A 20563-nucleotide genomic window follows, 5' to 3' on the forward strand; every position below is an offset into this window, starting at 1 on the left:
TTCTGGAATTAAAAACAGGTTATCATCTACAACAGGAATTAGTTTTAGTCCTAACTCCATTAAAACGCAGATTGAGTAACGGGTTTTTGGAAAACTACCTCAAATGCGATTCTAAGTCTGGGTAAGTGTAGTACGGTGTCCATAGATCACTAGGGTGGTTCCAAAATCTCGAGGTGGCATCCGGCGGCACTTTGACGGGACAGTCGGCGGTGGCGCGTACCGAAACCCACTGTGCACACGACCGGGGATGGAGTGGCTAACGGGTGGCGATGGGGATGCGGGGGAGGTGTGGGTATGGCGGAAGGAGGTGACGGGTACGGGCCGGAGGTGGCGGGTGGTCTGTCTGGAGGGAAATGATGATGGTGAGAGGTGGTGGAGTTTAGTTGTGGCCGGAGGAGACCGGTGTAGGGTGGAGGCAGTGCCAGCTCTGGGCTAAGGCTAAGAGGCCGGCGCCTTAAGCCCCTCAAGAATGTGTAAAAATTAGGGCCTCCTATTATTTTAGGTACCCATTATATATGTCCAATCTTTTTGGGTATAGCAACATTAGAGGCCCATTTTAATACCCAAACCACCTATTTTACACTTAAGAGACACAGGCCCATTAGTTGGGCCCAACCTAACTTGCTCAATCAAAGGAAACAAAAAAGGAAAAAGAAAATGCGGATCACGGGCAGTTATCTTCATATAGAGCCCTTTAGAAAATGATTCCATGTGGTGGGTTCCTATATAAGTTTTATGCATATTCTACCATTAACAGCTCTAATCTCCTAAACACACAATAAAATGGAAGAAGATGAATTAGAGATCAAAGAAGAGAAAACAGGATTAGAAATTAGTATTTGTATGGGTTTTTTCCTAGTCGAATATATGCATTTGGCTTTGAAAAAATCATTTAACTACATGTTATTTTATTGTCGTAAATTTTATTAAGGGCCTCATTGTCTACGTTCGTCTTAAGCCCCCAAAATCTCAGAGCCGGCCCTGGGTGGAGGAGGCCGAGAGGTGCTCTCTCTCTCTCCTGAAAATGCAGGATACAAGTCTGTGTAAAATTTCGTGGGTGGATGAGATGTGTATGGAGTGTGTATGTATATACTGACATGGAGCGAATATTGGAGTATTATCTGAGTAGGAGAGAGGAGTTAATGGTGGGGTGGGTTGTTGGCTGACATGAGGGGCAGTGGGAGATGGGGTGGAATTAATGGTTATAGGGAGGTGATATTATTGGGCTGTGTGTATATAATAGGGAGGGAGAGGGATAAGGTGGTGGGGGTGAGAGTTGGCTGGAAATGATATGGGGGGCGGCTGTTGAAGAGAAAGGGGAGGGAGAATTTTTATTGCAGGCGCGGAAACGTGTCACGCGGTATACGGCGGTTCGATTTTTGAGTTTGGAAAAATTTGAAAATATTACTATAGACTAACAAAAAATATTTTTTATACTAACCCTGATCTCGGTTTACGGAACAGAAATCTCGACAACCAAGAATATATATATATATATATATATATATATATATATATTTTTTTTTTGGGATATTAATACAACTAAATTGAATTTAAACGGAAATTAACTAATTAAATTAAAATTTATTAACTAGCAAATCGGAAAGCAATGAAAATGCTTTTTGAAATAATATCAAGAAATTTTTATTTATTAAAAATTTTAGGATATTACAGAGAGAGAGAGAGTTTACTCGATTATAATATTTTTAAACCAGCAATTTGCCATTGTTTTGAAAAATATTTCTCAAGTGCCAACTAAACGCGAAAAAATAAAAGTTTATTTTAAAAAAAATATTTTACATCGAAACAAACGGAGCCCGCATATCATGACTTCAATTTCTTATGCTCTTTGCCCTAGCTCTCACAAGACACACGTGCACTAAAGCCCCGTTCGTCTAAATAAGAACAAAAAAATATACTATTTAACTTATTTAGCGAAACAAGACTAAATAGGATCTACACACTCCTCAAGAAATTCACAGACCCCATGCATCACAAGTGCTCTTGGAGCATGCACAGATACCCATGCGGAGCCATTTAATACACCACCACCACCAACTCTCTAGATCTCTTTTTTTCGTTCTTTTTCTTTGATAAATTGCATTTACTGTGAGAAAAATCCGAACACAAACACTATATATGCCTCATCTATCTCTATAACGGTAAAGCATAAACAGAGGAAACAGAGAAATATGGCAACGGAAAGAAAAGCTGATCATTACAACAGCCTACTCTCTCTCAAGAACCTGCCGATCCGCAGCCATTTCAACACCAATTCACCACTTTTATCCGCGCGAAACGTACTGCAACTTCTACTGGTGCTGGTTCTTTGTACTGGTACTTTTGCTGCCTTCTCAAAATCCATCGTCAAGACTCTGCCTGGTTACGCTGGAGATCTTCCCTTCAAACTTGAGACCGGGTCTGTCTTTTACTTCTACTCAATGCGCCTAAATTTCATTGCTCTATTTATTGCTCTATTTATACACGAGCAAAGGAGAACGGTTTCTCTCCGGTTCAGATATGAGCGGAGACATCTCATGTTCATACCCGAACGGTAGAGAAGCCATTCCCTCCACATGTGTACTTGCAATTAAAGGGTGACTCTGATTGGTTTTTCTTGACTTGTGAAGATATGTGAGTGTGGGGGAGTGGAATGACGTGCACCTATTTTACTACTTCATAGAGTCCGAGGGAAATCCGAGAGAAGACCCTCTTATTCTTTGGCTTACTGGAGGACCTGGTTGTTCTAGTTTCAGTGGACTTATTTTTGAAATAGGTGATTTTCTCATACAAATTTAAGTTTCCAATTTGGGAAACCAATATGTACCTATCGAGGAATTTTTCGGTCCCACTAAATATATGTACATTATCTTTTTACACTACATAATTATACATTTTATTTGAAGCCCATTTCAGGTCCCACAAAAATTCAAATATTATACAAATAAATTTTAAAATATTATTTTATGAGATCTTGTAAAAAAATCAACTCTAATGGATATCGATAAGTATTACTTCTGAATTTATAAGGGGTGAAATTGCTCAACTACGCAGTTTTGCCACTACAAATTTAGAAATAATACTTACCACTTGGTGCCCGAGCAATGCATTTGGGCCGTCCATTTCGGTTTTGGACGGCTCGGATTTTGAGAAAGTGGTGGGGTGAGAGGAGAGAGAGAGTTTCAATCTGGGCCGTTCAACACACTTTTGGACTGTCCGGATGCGTTGCTCGAGCATCAGGTGGGCACGGCCACGTGGTATCCCACTGTCACCCAAAAATTTCTCGTTCAAAGTGCGGTAATGAATCAGCTAACATTGATTCAGAAGATTCCTGTTTGACTTGAATTTTTCTTATTAACTTCTTTTGCAGGACCTTTACACTTCGAAAAAAAATATTTTGATGGACAGTTTCCAAATTTAGCACTGAATCCGTTTTCATGGACAAAGGTGTAGATTTCTCTAGAAATATATCTATCTAACCATGTCGACTATGCCAATTTTTTTATTTTTTATTTGGCTGATATAGAGGTACCAATAAGAAAAAATTTGCGTGTCTTTTTTCTAATATTTTCAGGTCGCCAGCATAATATTTTTAGATGCACCGATCGGCTCTGGATTCTCCTACGCTGATAATGCGGAGAGTTACGTTGTTGATGACCTATTATATGCAACAGACACTTACAATTTTCTATTAAAGGTGGGAGCAAATTAATTCATGAAAATAATGGGAAAATGATTCAATATTTGTTTGATCAATTTAAAGGCAGCTAAGTAATGCAGTGGCTGATGGATCACCCAACATTTTTGTCGAATGAGCTGTATATTAGCGGCGATTCATATTCCGGCTTAATCGTTCCAATCATTGTTCAGAAAATATACGATGGTACGTTTGCAAGAATTACAATATTTCGGATTTTATTGCAGAAGTTACGGCTTAACCACAAATACTCGTCATTAATTGTACCAGTAGTCCAAACTTCCAACCGCGAAAGTTTGGCAGGAAATTCAAATGCGATGTGCTCTGTTTCTTAATCATACCAAATGAGAGTTTTGTTTACATAATCATGCTTACAAATGGAATGGGATAGAACTATCTTGTATAGTGAATTACAAGTAAAAATCTATCTCTGTTAGCTCAATCTTTCGAATGAAGGTTCTGATAATTCCGCAATTTATAAATTTGTTCTTTTTTTTTTGTTGCAGGAAATTCCAAGGTTGGAGTACAGCGACAACTTAAGCTCCAAGTAAATATACGGAGTTAAACTTTGGATTGATCAAAATTATGGATCCTTAATCCATTTATACTTCATTGTTGGAGCTGATGTTTTTTGATATTGAGTTAGGGATACATACTTGGGAATCCAGTAACAAGTCAGCACGATGATAAGAATGCAAGAATTGAATATGCCCACCGACATGCACTTTTATCGGATAAACTCTACGAGGTTTATTTCATGTTAATCATAAGCCATTATATATGTTCTAATTAATTGCAAACGGTTTCCACCATTTATTCATGGTCTTACAAACTTGTTTTTCTGCTTGTTCTGTGACTTCATTTTTTAGTCAATAAAACACAACTGCCATGGGGAGTACGTGACTATAGATCCAGACAATGCACCATGTATAAAGGATCTCACAATGGTCACCGAGGTACAAAGGCTCGATAATGCAAGAGATGATTGCATAGGTTTTGGAATTAATTGGTTTTTTTTTTCTTCGTTTTATTCTCGAAACACATTCATGTGTCGCTTGAAAATCGTTTCGATAATAGTTTATTCACAGCAGTTTTCGGAAAACATTTTTAAGTTTTCGGTATTTTCTTGTAAAAACAAAAATTGATACCGATTAGGCTCCCTCCGTTTTAGTCCTCTGTTAGTAATGAATCTGTGCAACTTTATTATTATGTAGTGCCTCGCCAACCTTTTCTACGCCCAAATTCTGGAACCTAACTGTAACTATGGCTCCAACAATTCAAGTAAATTGAAGTGGGATAGAGGATTTATTGACGAGGAACCAACAGATTTCCTACTTCTACCAGCATTTCCTCAATTTTGGTGCCGAGTAATTCTCTTACCCTCTCTCCTAAAATAAATGCAATTATTGCAGAAGATAGAACCGTATAAATCACATAGTAATCGATTTGTTTTTATGTTGTTCTGTAGTACTATAATTATTATGTGTTGTCTGATATCTGGGCGAACGATGAAAGGGTCCGACAAGCTCTTCGCGTCCGAAAGGTACCGAGTCTAACTACTATTGATTTTTCTTTTTGTAAGAATTAATTGTGTGAATTTTTTGGGACTTAATTTCTGTTGAGTTTGCAAGGTAGTAATTCATTGTTAATCGCAACTAACAGGGAACAAAAGGAAAATGGAAGATGTGTAATGAGTCCATGGCCTATACAGAAGTTGTCTTCTCAAGCCTCGATTACCACCGAAATCTCAGCCATACACCTCTTCGAGCTCTTGTATACAGGTTATCTAGCTCTTACATCAATTCTCCACTTTTAACGTAAAGTTAGCATCTGCGTATAAAAGTGGAACGCTAAAAATTAATTTCCTTACCTAAATTATCTTGGTCACCAAATATTAACACCATGGCAGCACTGTTATATATTCTGGAAACCCCAAAATGAACTCTTAATTTTTTATATTTGGTAAAGATGAACTCGTAATTTCTTTCCTGTAAAATTAGAGAGTTTCATTTTTATGCCAACAATTCTCTTGTTTTGTAACAGCGGGGATCACGACATGTTAGTTCCGTATTTGGGAACCCACAAATGGATAGAGTCCTTGGGTTTAACTGTTAGCGAAGAATGGAGACCATGGTTTGTTGATGGCCAAAATGCAGGGTTTGTTCTTGCTTTTTGCACATAAATCATTAAGGGAAAATCTTTTTAATGGCGGAGCCGTGAATAGTTATTTATGGAGTCAATCGTAACCGTCCAAAAGTGTTTTAGACAGTCCGGATGTTAATGAAACTTTTCCGGCCGGGGAAGAGTTAAACTTTTTTCCGGAAAAGTTTCATTAAAATCCGGACCGTTCAAAACACTTTTGAACGGCCGCAATTGGTTGCTGCTGTAAAGAATTTGTTCACTGTGTAGCTGTGAATAGTTCTCTCTCAATCGTTAATTGATTACTAGTATTTAAATATAACCGAATAGTACAGTGTTCCCTTTCATGATTTTTCGTTTTGTTTGTGTAGGTACACAATGAGATATGTAATGGAAACTATAGGATACCGCCTGAGGTTTGCAACTGTCAAGGCAAGAAAAATTAAATTAACATCTGCATCTATTTTGGTCACTATCGACCAAAAAAGATGGTGTGGTCACAGTACCTTATTATGTATTTCTTAAAATTTCAAAAGGGGAACATAGCGTATCTGATTTTTAGTTGCTTATTATGCAGGGAGCAGGTCACACAGCTCCTGACTACAAGCCTAAAGAAGCTCTTGCCATGATCGAAAGGTGGCTTGCTTTTTACGATCTTTAATGAACACGAGATCGATCAACAGCCAAATCTATTCAATAATTTCTTTGGTGTACGTCTATTCAATTCGACTTTATTGGATCTTTTTTTAGGCTATTTGAATAAAAACTGGTGGCTTGCTTTTTTCGATCTTTCATGAACACGAGATCGATCAGCAGCCAAATCTATTCAATAATTTTTTTGGTGTATGTCTGTTCAATGTTGACTTTGTTGGATCTTTTTTTAGGCTATTTAAATATAAAAGCAGTGGATTGAATTGGCAAAGAAAACTTAAGCAAGGATAAGAGCAATGCTACGAATTCCGACAAATTACGCCGAAAGTACCCCGAAAAAGAAATCAATGATTCAGATTTACTGTACCATTGATTTATCTTTTCGGAACATTTTTGGGGTAATTGTTCAGGGTACTTAGAATTATTGCCCAATCATTTATTTTTTTCCGTTCTCATTAATATCGTTCGTAAATTAAGGAGTTAAATTAATATTATTCCATCCTATCGAATTCAGAACCTCCTAGCACTTAAAAATTGAGGGCGTAAAGGGTGTAAAAATTTGGTAAGAGACACAAATGCGTGGTTGAAAGACGTTTCACTTGAATGTTGCACAGCAATAATTGTTGCATTCCTGCAACTTTTCACGACATGGAAGTGAGAAGTTTTTTTTGATGCAAATAGGGCATAGTCCACGTGGTACTCAAGTGTGCATCCGAATCGTTTTGGACGGCCGGGATTTTAGAGAGATAAATAAGAGAAAGAGTGGTCGGCTGAGAGAGAGAGATAGTTCAGATTTGGGCCCGTCCAAAACACGTTTGGACTGTTAGTTGCAACCTTACTCCAACAGTCCAACGAACTTTTTGAAGAGTAGTTGTTCTCTTGACAGTAAATATAGTGGCCAAGGTGAATGTTTGTCAATGACGAACGATCCAGAGACAACATTTACTCTTGGAAAGTTGACAATTTTTCCTCTTGGGATAAGGCACGAATTCACACTTTACGGTGACTAAATGTACCAAGGCTCAATTCTTTTTAACTTTTTTTTTTTTGTCTAAAACTTTTAATTTTCGTAACTATAATATTTTTGAGGTTAATCATTCATTTCGACGAGATGAATCAAAAAAGCTTTAAAATGTGGGCCGATATTGAAAAAAGTACTACATGTAAGAGGTCGACACACTAGAGAAAAAAGACAACTGTTTTTTTCCGGTGTTAGTGAACTGTTTTTTTGCTTTTGGTCAGAATTTTCAACATTTTAGACTTCTCTCGTCGAGATGAATAATTTAATCCAAAAAATATAACGCACATCTAACTACTAGAAATGAAGTACTACATGAGAACTGATAACTCTATGCACTGTGACTTACCAAAAAAAAACTCTATGCACTGTGATAATGCCACGACAACAACAAAAAAAGAACTATGGGTACATCTTTTGGTGTAAACTAAATATATGCCAGATTGTGTAGAATTCACTTTGGGGGCCCCCAGATGATCGGACCCCTTCAGTTTGTCGGAAACAAGTTTTAAAGAGTCTCTTTGCAAAAATCAGCTCATTTTGATATCACTTGGAAAATTGAAAAAGTCTCAGCATTATATTTCTGAAGAGTTCATTATTGGACATCTCAGTTCTATAATCCTAACATACCAGATGTTTTAAACAGTGAAAAAAATCAAAAAATTATTTTCGTAAATACATTATTTTTAAATTTAATTTGAAAATTACAAATAAATACTTTTTTTTTTAAGAAGACTTAGTGGAACACCCCTCGCGAATTCTTACGGATCTACCGATTTGATATAGTTTGTAAAAGATAAAGGTTCAGGTGCATGTTTGGTGGGTTTTTTAATTGCTAGACTATAAAAGCTTTGAAATAGGAGTTAATTTCGTCCATAATTCAATTTTAGTCTCTTTTAAAAATGTGAATTTATGATTCTATTATCACCTTTACATTTCCCCATGACAGTGGAGCCAACTAAACGAGTTAATGCAATCTTATCGTATACCCTAGGGGCACGTACACATTAACAAGACCTTTTATTTCTTCGAGGGTGATACATTTCGTAAAGCGTATTATACTCACAATTTCGGCATGGACGTCGCAAATATTAACGGCAAGAAAAGAAAACTAGACACGGAAGTTGGCGTATTATACTCACAATTTCGGCATGGATGTCGCAAATATTAACGGCAAGAAAAGAAAACTAGACACGGAAGTTGGCATCGACGACGCCTTTCGTATGCGTGTTTACCGTCCCCCTCTTTTTAGTTCCTTTTTGTAGCGTACAGCTTCTTCTTACATTAATCTTCATCAAATCTATCGCGCAGGAATTATAAGATCGGTAAGAGATGTTCCACCTGCTCACTACACCTTTAAAATACAGTCTTTCTTGTTATTTCTCAGCACTCTGGTCAGAAATTGCGAGTCCCAAGCGTTTGAAGTCAGTGGCTATAAGTGGTAGGTTCGATTAATAATGTTCCTCATCCAACCACTGTAATTTTTAAAATCGATCTATGACACACATTGTGTGATTAAGAACATATTGAGACAGGGGAACAAAAACATTGGAGGACCGAAATCGAAGGCCCTACTTTAAAATGTACCATTGATGAGAACTAAATTTCCTCTCTTGTTTTGTTTCAGGAAATTGGTTGAACGGGAATAAGAAAAAGAACGTGACTGGTTGTATCTCTCTTTACTTGACAATAGCAGATACCGAATCCCTTCCTTTCGGGTGGGAGGTTAATGTCGAATTCAAATTGTTCGTGTATGACCATATTCGAGATAAATACTTAGCCATCCAAGGTAGAGCTAGGTAGAGCATGCTTTGTAGTTTAAATTTTGCATCACCCATAGTTGCTCAATCCTCTTGACAAACTCTGTTTTTATGCAGTTAGCTGAAGGGGGAATTAGGCGATTTCATCGAATGAAACACTAAATGGGTTTCGACAAATTACTTTCCGTGGACGCTTTGAATGATGCTTCTAATGGGTATTTGGTTGATGATTGTTGTGTATTTGGCGCTGAGGTTTTCGTCGCAAAATATAATGGCCAAGGTGAATGTCGTTTCAATGATAAAGGATCCGAGGGACAACATTTTACACATGGAATGTTGCCAAACTTTCCTCTGCAGGAAACGTCGTGCATTCTGATCAATTTGTAGTCGGAGAGAACACATGGTAATCATAAGTTTTTCCGCGGCACTTGCAGGGAAATTGGTACTTTACCCCAAAGGAGATGAAGGTGTAAATGAAGGCAATTTAAGCCCTGTCACGCTATCTACAGTTAGCTGAATTTGTCCTGAGCAGAAAGTTTATTGCGAATTAATGTCAGCTGCGGATAAAAACCCAGGTCCACGGTAAAGATGACGAGAGAGCGCGCGTAGGTGAAAATATATCCATCGAAAATCCATTTTGTGTATTAAACGTAATCCATCGAAAATATTTGTTGTTCTGCCAAATTAGTTTTCGAGTATTATGTTTAACTTTCTCGTTCTATTGCCTTCTTTATTTTTTTGCAGACTTGAACCATTGGTTCTGTTAGAACATGTGTAAATGTTGAATCCCTTATCGGATAAACAGAAAATGAGTTGGATCTTAATATACAATTGGATGACTCACCATTTATAAGGGTTAGCCTTTTAAGTGGATATGGGTCATTCAATGTATATTGAGTCCAAGTGATGTGGTGGATTCTTTGCCGTTACTCCCATACAAATTGAGCCTGAAGCATGCAGTGGAAGGTCGATGCATCGGACAAACTCCCAACAAATTCAATATTGCCTCAACAGACTTCGGGTGTCCCGATCTCGTGACCCTAAGTGATCTAAACAACACATCAAAGGGATTCCTGGTGAATGATGCGATGATCATTGAACAAGAGTCGGAAAAGGCCGGACTGCACCTTTATAGCTCACGGCCAAACTTGAGGCAAGCTGTCTCCTTTTTTTTACATAGTATATTAGAATAAATTGTAGGAATGGCAATGGGACGGGCCGGAGTCGGATTTACCTTCCCCTGTCCCCACTCCGTTCCTTATCGGATTGGAGGAAATTGAGAATGTGTTGGAGTCGGTGAATAATCAGGTCTTCAAAAAAATTCACCGCATCAATTTCATCTAATTTTGTTCTTTTTTGAGTGTTCTGATAAGAAAACAAGAAAACAAGATTGATGAGTAATGAGATTTAAAAAAAGTAAAAACAAAGAAAACAAAGACAAAAGCTAGTGGTATATTATTGGGTACTTTGCTCTTATTGTATCAACGTAATGATATCTATATAGCTAATATACATACAAAAACATTACTTTAATAACAACAATAATCAAAGTCAGATTTGGTTAAAACGAGACGGGAAAAGCAAATATCGGATTTGAGAATACCTGCTTGGACCGAAGCAGGAAGGTGGGGACGGATTGGAGATAATTGTCATTCCTAAATTATCCGCTCCAAATCTTCACCGTGAATAATGGGCCGCAATGTGTGCATTTGGGTATCTTACAGGAAAACAAACGAGAAGAGAAATCAGCGCGAAGCCCAATAACGAGAAAATAAATAAATGCTCAATACGTTTCACCGCCACCTTCTTGGCCCATCGTTAAGTAGCAGCAAGGTTGGGTTTGATCGAGTTCGCCGTTACTTTTTCCGCTGTGTGCAAATCAAACTCAAGAAGCTCAGAACTGACGCTAATTGCAGACCCAGGTAATTAATTACTCTTCTCGCGCTGTATATTTGCATTTTTGTTTCATCAGCCAAAGGGCTCTTGAGCCAAGATTTTCTATGCAGATTGGGTATTCTAGTACTAGTTTGAACGAAAGATTATTATTGGGTTGGATTTCTATGACGAATATTGCTTCGGTTGCTTGAGATTACTGAAAAAATGTGATTTTGGTTTGATGGTTAGAGATTCAAGGGTGGCTCCAGTACTTGTGGATGGTTTTTGTTCTTGCCTTTACTGATCATCTAGAAACAAATAGAAAACGAAAAGACTGATTAGTGACAAGATTTGTTGAACATTGACAATTTGAAGCAATAACTATATATGTCCAATTATGCATGTATCTGCAGCCATGGAAACAAGGAATATCAAGAAGCCAAAACAAGAGATAGGAGAGGAGAGCTTGCATCCGGTTACCAACAATGATCATGCCCTTGGTATGATCGATCTTGCCGTCTATCCTATGATCTTATCTTATTTCCTTCTAGGTTTACTTTCCTTTGGAATGCTCTATTCCGTGTATATTCTTTACTTATGCAATATCGTGCAAGAATTATTAGGTCATTAAGAGACGTCCCGCCAGTTCAATACATCCTTAAAATACAGTCTTTGTCATTAATTCTCAATACCACGAATTAAAGTTATGAATCCCGGGCATTCTAACCTTATTGAACTTCATTCAATGGATTGATCTTTACGAAAATCTCAGTTTTTTCGAATGAAAACGATAAGCACATATGCATGTGCTGCCATGAAAATATTGAAGCAATTAAAGAATAGCAACACACAAAAGCAAGGCATGGAAGAAAAGCCAATGGTCAATAAAGACAAGCCAGTTGGTAAATTCCCATAATTTGACTTGTTCGTGCACATCTTAAATGGTACTATGATAGAGATAACTAAATACTTATCTTGAAGTTTATTCTGAAAATTATAGTCATTAGTGATTTTTCAAGAAAAAGTGTTTAGATTGCATTTTCATGTTAACGATCTCATGCATTGCAGGAACTATGAGATCGTTAAGAGATGTCCCACCAGCTCACTATTGTCTTAAAATTGACTCTTTCTCATTTCTGGTCGACAAGAAGATTGAAAATTATGAATTTCGAAGCTGGTGGATACAAATGGTAAGTTCAAAATCAAACACCGTGGTTTTAGTTTGTTCTACAGAAATAAAGTTGTTTTTGTGCTTCACATTTTGTGTTCATGTATGTTGTTTACTCACTCTTCTGTTTTTGCTTCAGGAGATTTGTCTCTACAACCAAATGGGAATAGCAAAAGGAATGTGACTGATCACATTTGTGTCAGCTTGATTCGGAGGTTTATGTCAGCTTCAAGTTATTTGTGTTCGATCATATTCGAGAAAAATACTTAAGCATGCAAGGTAATCTTGTTTGGTGGAAGATTTTCTATAAGTCTCTCTCTCTCTCTCTCTCTCTCTCTCTCTCTCTCTCTTCCCAACGATATGCAAGACCTATTATAATAAACTACAACCCTATTTCATTTACTTGCACAGGTCCAGAGTAGATATTTTCAATCTATTGGTCACCGCTTCATTGGCTTTAAATAATAACTCTTCAGTTAGACCCTATCTCTCCCTAAGTCACCCAAACTTAATTATAAAATCTAGAAGGTACTCCGTCTTACAGAACAGCTACTTATTGTCACATTCTCCATCTAGTTCTCTGTCTTGCTGAACAACTATACTTATTGTTCTCGTTCTCCATCTAGCGAAACTGCCTACTGTTCTAGCTCTGCAAGTAGAAATAAGTGTTTCCTCGTCAAACATCAAACAACGGCCCAACAAATACTAGTTGAACTACTTGTGGCTGGTCCGGTGACATTCTTTGCACCACTGAACTTGTGTCGTCTAGACAATCCTCCTTCCCTGGTCTAATTTGCGAGCAGACCACCTTTGTTTCCGTACAATGTGGGGGAGAAGTAGAGAACTTATTTTTGTCCGGATTCTTGTCCATAGTCTCTTGTATCGGATAAACGTAGTAGTATAGATAAAAGTAGTACTGTTTAATTATGTGGATGCAGAAGCGGGAATTCGGCGTTTCCATTGGATGAAGACTGAATGGGGTTTCGACAAATCTCTTCCTCTGGAGAGACCTTCAATGATGCAACCAATGGATATCTGGTTCATGACTGTTGTGTGTTTGGAGCTGAGGTTTTTGTTGCCAAAAATAATGGCAAGGGCGAGCACGTATCATTGATAAAGGATCCTTCAAACAACACTTTCCCTTGGAAATTCGAAAAAGTTTCAGCAGTCTTGGAGTACTCTAGAGATTTTGTTATTGGAGACCTCAAGTGGTATGTATTGGTTGCTACCATTTCTATCTATTAAAAATTAATCTCCTTCTCCTTTAGTCAAGTGCTCACCGGAAGCGGCGGCTACTGTGAGCAATCATAGTAGCATGCAGCTGTATCCATCTCACCGTCTGTCTTGGCATTCAATAGTTCAGATTTTAAAAAAATTCTTCCCTGCTTCCTTGGAAGAGTCTTTTTAAAATTCAAACCATTCAAAACACTTTTGGACGGTAAGATCAAGGCTCTGCTGCACGCTGTTGTGACTTGCTCACAGCAGCCCTCCCCGCTTCCAGTGTTCACATACGTACATCCGGCGGTTTCAAAAACAGTTGTAACTCAAATAGTGTTGTAGAGTTGTGGTATTCCTAGATTTTTTTATGTGAGATTTTAAGGGAGATATTGCGAGTAAGTAATATTTTCCACTGATGCATCCAGGAAATTGCTCTTTTATCCTAAAGGTGACAAAACTTCAAAAAACAAATATGCATCACTTTTTTTTGAGCTAGCGGATTCGGGAACTCTTGCTTTTAAACGTAAAGTATATGCTAAATATAAGTTGCGGATAAAGAACCAGGTCAATGAAAATCATATCGAGCGTGAAGGTGAAACCCATTTTTATTCTATATGTATTAATTTAATTCATTCTTCCATCGTAGACTGCATTTAATTTTTATTTTTTTGACGGTCGAGCATTGGTTCGGTCCTTGAGCAAGGATTGGGGTCATTCTGCCTTCATGACCTTGACTGATCTCAATGACGCGACGAAGAGCTTCTTGAAGAATGATGCTGTAATTGTTGAAGCACAAATCACGCAAATATTTTCCTTCAAGTATTTTTGAATTAGGCCGTGGTTTTATGTTTTTCGTTAAATCTCTCGTACTTTTTCTGTCTATTGGAGTTTTGGAGTTCCATTTGGTGCTGCCAAACAGAATGACTGAATTTTAGCTGAACTTTCCCCCCACAATGGTCTTCAGTTTGAAATGTATTTTCTAGTTTGACTTCTAATGAATATATATTTCAGCCCCATGCATTTGTTATGGTTTGCGACCCATGATTAGTCCATTAAAAGCATACATTCTGTGCTACATAACCAGAAAAATATGCAAGAAAAAGATAAGTGAACTCTTTCAAGTATGATACTTGCCAATTTAGCCCCACATTGTAGGAGTGCGCTTAAGTGTCAGAAGAAAGAAGACTTCCATCGATAAAAAAATTATATTCAAATACTGTATTAATATAACCTATTTTAAAGAATAATTGTAGGGATATAATAATAATAATAATGTTATCATTTATCAATGGCTCAATACAGAGAAAAATTGGGGATGGGAATGAGGGTTCTCTCAGATTTATATCTGGTTTCTATTTGCCGAATGATCTGCCTTCCTTTTCTGCTACAGAATCTGCTATTTGGGCACCAAATTTTTCTTGTTTGTTTCAGGAAGTTGTATCTACACCCAAATGGAAACAAGAAAAGGAATGTGAATGGTCACATCTCTCTTTACCTGGCAATAGCAGATACACATACCCTTCCACTTGGATGGGAGGTTAACGTGACCTTCAAATTTTTTGTGTTCGACCATATTCGAGATCAATACTTAACCATCCAAGGTAATCTACCACTGTACATTAGTTTCGTCAAAGTATATGCATCAGTCTTATTTTCTTGGTACTTGTCTATGTAAATGCAGAACTGGGAGTTAGGCGCTTCCTTTCGGACAAAGACTGAATGGGGATTTGACCAACTTCTTCCCCTGGACACTTTTAATGATGCTTCTAATGGATATCTTCATGATGACTGCTGTGTATTTGGAGCTGAGGTTTTCGTAATACATCAAAGTAGCAAGGGGGAATGTTTAGCAACTGTAAGGCATCCTGCTAACAACACTTACACTTGGAAAGTAAATAAGTTTTCAGCAATCGATAACGATCATCTTACATCTGAAGTGTTTCGTGTTGGAGAGCACAACTGGTACTGACTGTTCTCGATCTGCGTATTTTACAGATAATATTCAATTTCCTGTTCATCTTACATACTGCCATTTAATCAATTTCTAAATTTTTTCAATTTAATTCAGATTACATGGTTGCTTTTGTTGTCTTTGATTAGAGCTGGAAAAGATTGTAAACTCTGAGAGAGAGAGAGAGAGAGAGAGAGAGAGAGAGAGAGAGAGAGGTGTCAGCTCCGGAAATTCCTGTTAGGGTCGTCATTATGTAATTGGAAAATTATGGGCCTTATTCAAAACAACTACTGTAATAAAAAGGAACTCCAGCATGTGTTGTATATATACTAATGCATCCAACTGGAAAATGAGAAGGAAAACATACGCAATACTATAATTTCGGCTGGCGAGTTCATGTTTGGAAAGATTAAAATGGTTGCACTATGCCACTATCAATGGATGTAATAAAAGTTGAAAATAATGACCTCTAAAATACTTAAATGTTAAGCTGGGAAGGATAATAAAATTAGTTAAGTGATAGGTTTAGTTGGAAGTTAAATTGGTGTTTTTCTTGTTCAAATACAAAAGGTGGTGTCTGTACTCTGTAGTAGCAAAATTTGTTCGAATATTAACAAGTCCTTTGCGATTTGAATAGCAAGACATTAGAGTGTTCGTATTTAAGTTTTTAAGGGTTGTCAAAATATGTAGCGAACCGCTATTAAGATAACTACTACATTTCTATTCTGTTGGTACTTTTGAATTGAGGTTGTTCACGTGAACACTCCAAGAACAATGTGGAGAGAGAGAGAATGACGACTGGGATTTGTCTAGGATATCTCTGTCCTTCCTCCCACTTTTATCACATGCATTCTCCGTGTACAAACCCCAAAGGATGGATCCCCAACCGGATGGGATTGCTTGGAAACTTACTGCAAATGAAGTTTTCTCCTCTGGTAGTGCTTGGCTTCTCACCAGAAATCGTCAATATACTCAAGCCCTTTGAGGATTGGAACTGGGTTAGGAAAACGCATTCAAATCCTAGAATTTGTTACTTACTATGGCTTTCTGCCCAGAATCGCTTGAAAACTAAGGATTTTCTTTTCATGAGGAAAGTTACCCGTAATGATCTTTGTGAGGTATGTAACTCGTAGAGTGAAAATATGGGACATGCTTTAAGAGATTGTCCAGTGGCTTGTGTTTGGGAGGGTAGTGGTGTGTCGTGTGCCTAATGTGCTAGAAGTTCCTTCTCCTTGTCCCCTGTTCTTTGGTTTCAACCTAACTATGAGTCCAAGGCCAAGCACCAGCCAGGTATCCCTTGGAATGTCATTTCCCTGTTTACTTGCTGGAAATATTCAGACCCTTAGTGACAAAACTCTTTTTCATCAGGAGATAGACCGAACCAGAGATCACTTAGATTCCACCCTTAAGTTTATCGTTGCCCAGTCTACTGAATGGAAGCACATTGCTATTCCAGATTTGGAGTCTCGTACTCGAACTTCTGTTTTCATTAAATGGTGCCCTCGGCATGTTAATTGTTTCAAATTCAACACTCATGCGGTTTGCAAAAAAGATTCACATCAAGCGGTGGCCTTGTCCTTGATGCAAATGGCAATTGGGTAGTTGGTTTTCACATATCAATGTGGGCTATTCCAAGTTTGGAGGCAGAAATGTGGGCTCTTAGAGATGGTTTACAACTGGCTCTCGACAAACAACTGGTACCCTTTTGAGTGGAAATGGATGTTTTTGCAGCTATCCATCTAATCACGTGTTTGGAATTTGGATCAACCACGACACAATCTAAGTGATCTTGTCCATGATTGCAGATTCCTTTGAAGCAGTTGGGAATATTGGAGCAGCTTGATCATGTGTACCAAGAAGGAAACAAATGCGCTGATATGTTATCGAATATGCCTTGTAGTGATGGTTTAGATTTATGTATTTTTGATGTTTCTCCAGTTTGTTTTAACTCGCAACTTTGCGAAGACTCTAGCATGACTCTTAATTTTATTTAATGTACCTGGAGAGAGAGAGAGACTATTTTCTAAGTTGTGCTCATGGTTGTCAAGAAGAAGGTTGTGTAAGGTTTCCCTTGATGCATGCAGGAGGTCCAAAAGGAGATAGCAGAGCAAAAGGAGAAAGCTCGTCACTCTTTCTGGAGTTAGTTGATTGCAAGAGCCTTGCTACTCGAAGGAAAGTGTATGCTGAATGTAACCTTCGGATGAGGGACCAGATCCTCGGTAAACATTTCGAGATGAAAGGTGAAATCCTTTTAATATGCACATGATTGTTTTACTTGTGTGCTTCAATATCTTTCGTTTCATGAGAAGGGTTCTAATTTCGTGAACATTTTGTTACATGTTTTCGTCTTTCGGCAGTCAAAAGTTGGTTCAGTGCATCGTTCAAAACCATGGGCTATCCGAACTTCTTGCCCCGAAGAGTTCTCAATGACGCAAAAAAGGGCTTCCTAGTTAAGGATAGAGTAATTGTTGAAGCACAAATCATTCTCACTTCTACTCGGAAGGATTTCTAAAAGTAGTGGCCCATTAGTTATGAGCTCTAGTCATACTTTGAACTCCCCGTTTTGGTGTGCGCTTGTCATTTTAATCACGAGAATGATACGTGTTTCTTAAAAGTTGACTGCTGATGTCTAGATCGCAACTTTTGCTTCTTCCGATTTAGTATTTCAAAGAAGTTGATTTTAGGAGTGTTGCAGGACAAATGGATTAAAATCAATATCATCTGCGATGTGATTTGTTTACGGCCACAAATATTCTTTCTCAGTGTAACGTGCTGGTAACAGAAAACCATCTACAGACATTGCAAATGAAAGGTAACAAAATGACCAATTTCGTGATGCAGAGGTATGAACCTCTCTACCCTGGTGACTTTATGAGGAGATTGAACTCGATAATTACCCGGGAAGAGTTTGTATTAGCTTCGCAATCGCCAATCGCAACTAGTATAATTGGCAAATTTTTATACGATGAATATTCCAAGTATTGGCTTTAGTTGTATGAGATGATATCCTTGCAAAGGTATCCTTTTGTGGATTAATTGGGAATGATTTGGATGATTGGAAAAGCACGTACGTACTGTACATCTCCCGAACCCTACTAATTAGAACTTTCAATTAATAGGCTAAATTATCCAAACAGGGCCCTAGTTACTAAGCAATATGTTTTGGGATTTGCTGCTGCTTTTTTTTTTTTTTTTCTCCTTTTTCTGAAAGGATTTCCTTATTATTGTTCGACTAATCTATTCTTGGGATTTCCTTCTTTTTTTTTTTTTTTTCTGAAAGCAGGATTTCTTTATTATTGTTTAACTTGTGCTCTCCCTCAAGTTGGTGTCTCTGTTTTTCGAAGCCACCTTACAAAGTGATTTTCAATTTTGGCCTAATCAAAATCCAAATTTTACATCCGATTTTACTATGACATGAATTCATCTTAGAGCGAAAAAGGAAAAATCTAACCACTTCTATTCCCCACGTATTTTCATTGCACACGCATACACAAGATTGTGTCCCAACTGCTAGTGTTATACGAAGGGGGTGGGTGATTTATTTAGAGAGAGAGACGTATTTTTTAAACTAGGAAATCTACCCCGTTCCGGAACTCGTTTTAAGTACGTATTTTTTAAGAAAGCAATTTCAAGCTAAAAAATAATATATTTACGTAAATAATTTTTCTAGCAATATGGATCTTCTTTATAGATCTCATTGAGATCTTTTAAACGGTATAAAAAAAATTAAAAAATTATTTTTCATTTATATTGTTTTAAGTTTGAAAATGTAAAATAAGTACTTATTTTTTAAGAAGGTATTATGGAATGGGCCTAACCTGAAAGTTGGGAAGGTAGTCAGAGAGAGAGAGAGAGAGAGAGAGAGAGAGAGGCGTATTTTTTGAACAAGGGAATCGAAAGGAAGTTGGAAAGGTAGTCAAGAATAGCAAGTTTTATTTTTTTTAGAAATGCCAAGTGCAAAGAAAATGCGTAAAGAAAAGACCCTTAAAGTGTACATAAGTGGCTCAGTGAATCTGAGCCGTTCATGTACACTTAGGTCCCGTTTGATAAACTTATTAGACATTGGGATTGGATTACCAATCCCAGGGACTACCAATTCTTTGTTTGGTAACCCAAAATGGATTAGGACTATTAGTCCCTTGGGACTAGTAAGGTGGGCTTTAGGGGGTATTATGAATATCCCGGGGAAGATGGTATTACCAATCCCAACCCAACCTCCAACACATTCTCATTACCAATTCTTTCTACCAATCCAATCTCATCTCAAACAAACATGATATTAATAATTCCATCATCCAATCTCATCTCAAACAAACATACTCATTACTAATCCTTTCTCATTACCAATCTATTCTCATCATCAATCCCAATCTTAATCTTATCTCCTTACGAATCCCACTCATATCAAACGGGGCTAAGGGAATAGTAGCAAGTTCTATTGGTTGACTTGATTCTTGAAAGAGGGGAAATGCGTACTAGCACTTTAATACTCCTACTACAATGGAAGCCTCAAAAGAGCAATTATTAAGAAACTTCTGGAAGCAACAAATACAAGTATTTATGCACAAAGTAGAATAGCCAAAGTTACAGCAAGAAAAGGCAACAAGACATGGACAATGCCGTTGGTACGATGTTTCTCTTCTTCAGCTCTTTTTATCTGTTTGGATTGTCGGTCTCCGGTCCTTTTTTTTGAAAGGACAGACAGTCAACATCTCGGCAACCTATCGTGACGCTTAATTGTAAAAAATTATTGACAAGTTCAAACCATTAATTGTAAAATGGAAGTAAATTCCCCGTTCAATCAAATTTCAGCCTATGGAAAATGGGTCCAGCTGACCGTTTGTTTGGATGCACTAATGGCCAGTCTATCTATCTATACCTATATACTATAAGAATGTATTACCTAAAAATATAAGGAAACTTTCTTCTTGACTCTCTCTGCTGCATGGAATTTTTTTCAAATTTTTTATCTCTATATTTATTATTCTACACGTTTAAGAAATGTAAAATATATAATTTTTTTACTTCAAAAGGAAACTAAGTTCCATCAATAACATAACAAAGATATACATTATTTTGCATTATA

The 20563-nt window shown here is 37.4% G+C and overlaps 1 protein-coding gene and 1 pseudogene across 1 annotated transcript; both read left to right on the forward strand.

Moving 5' to 3' along the window:
- The first annotated feature begins 1292 nt into the window (after positions 1-1292).
- On the forward strand, positions 1293-6607 carry LOC131308642 (serine carboxypeptidase-like 13). The gene is made up of 14 exons (XM_058335596.1): positions 1293-2419; positions 2631-2776; positions 3371-3447; positions 3575-3697; positions 3781-3883; positions 4204-4244; positions 4344-4445; positions 4567-4653; positions 4912-5064; positions 5166-5240; positions 5360-5478; positions 5741-5854; positions 6208-6268; positions 6414-6607. Exons 1-14 carry the CDS (start codon positions 2193-2195, stop codon positions 6495-6497), a joined length of 1512 nt encoding a protein of 503 aa, XP_058191579.1. The 5' UTR covers positions 1293-2192; the 3' UTR covers positions 6498-6607.
- A 176-nt stretch (positions 6608-6783) lies between these two features.
- LOC131307157 (uncharacterized) lies at positions 6784-18226 on the forward strand (annotated as a pseudogene).
- The last annotated feature ends 2337 nt before the right edge of the window (positions 18227-20563 follow it).

The sequence above is a fragment of the Rhododendron vialii genome, chromosome 11a, assembly GCF_030253575.1.
Source record: "Rhododendron vialii isolate Sample 1 chromosome 11a, ASM3025357v1".
In the NCBI taxonomy this organism is placed as follows: domain Eukaryota; kingdom Viridiplantae; phylum Streptophyta; class Magnoliopsida; order Ericales; family Ericaceae; genus Rhododendron; species Rhododendron vialii.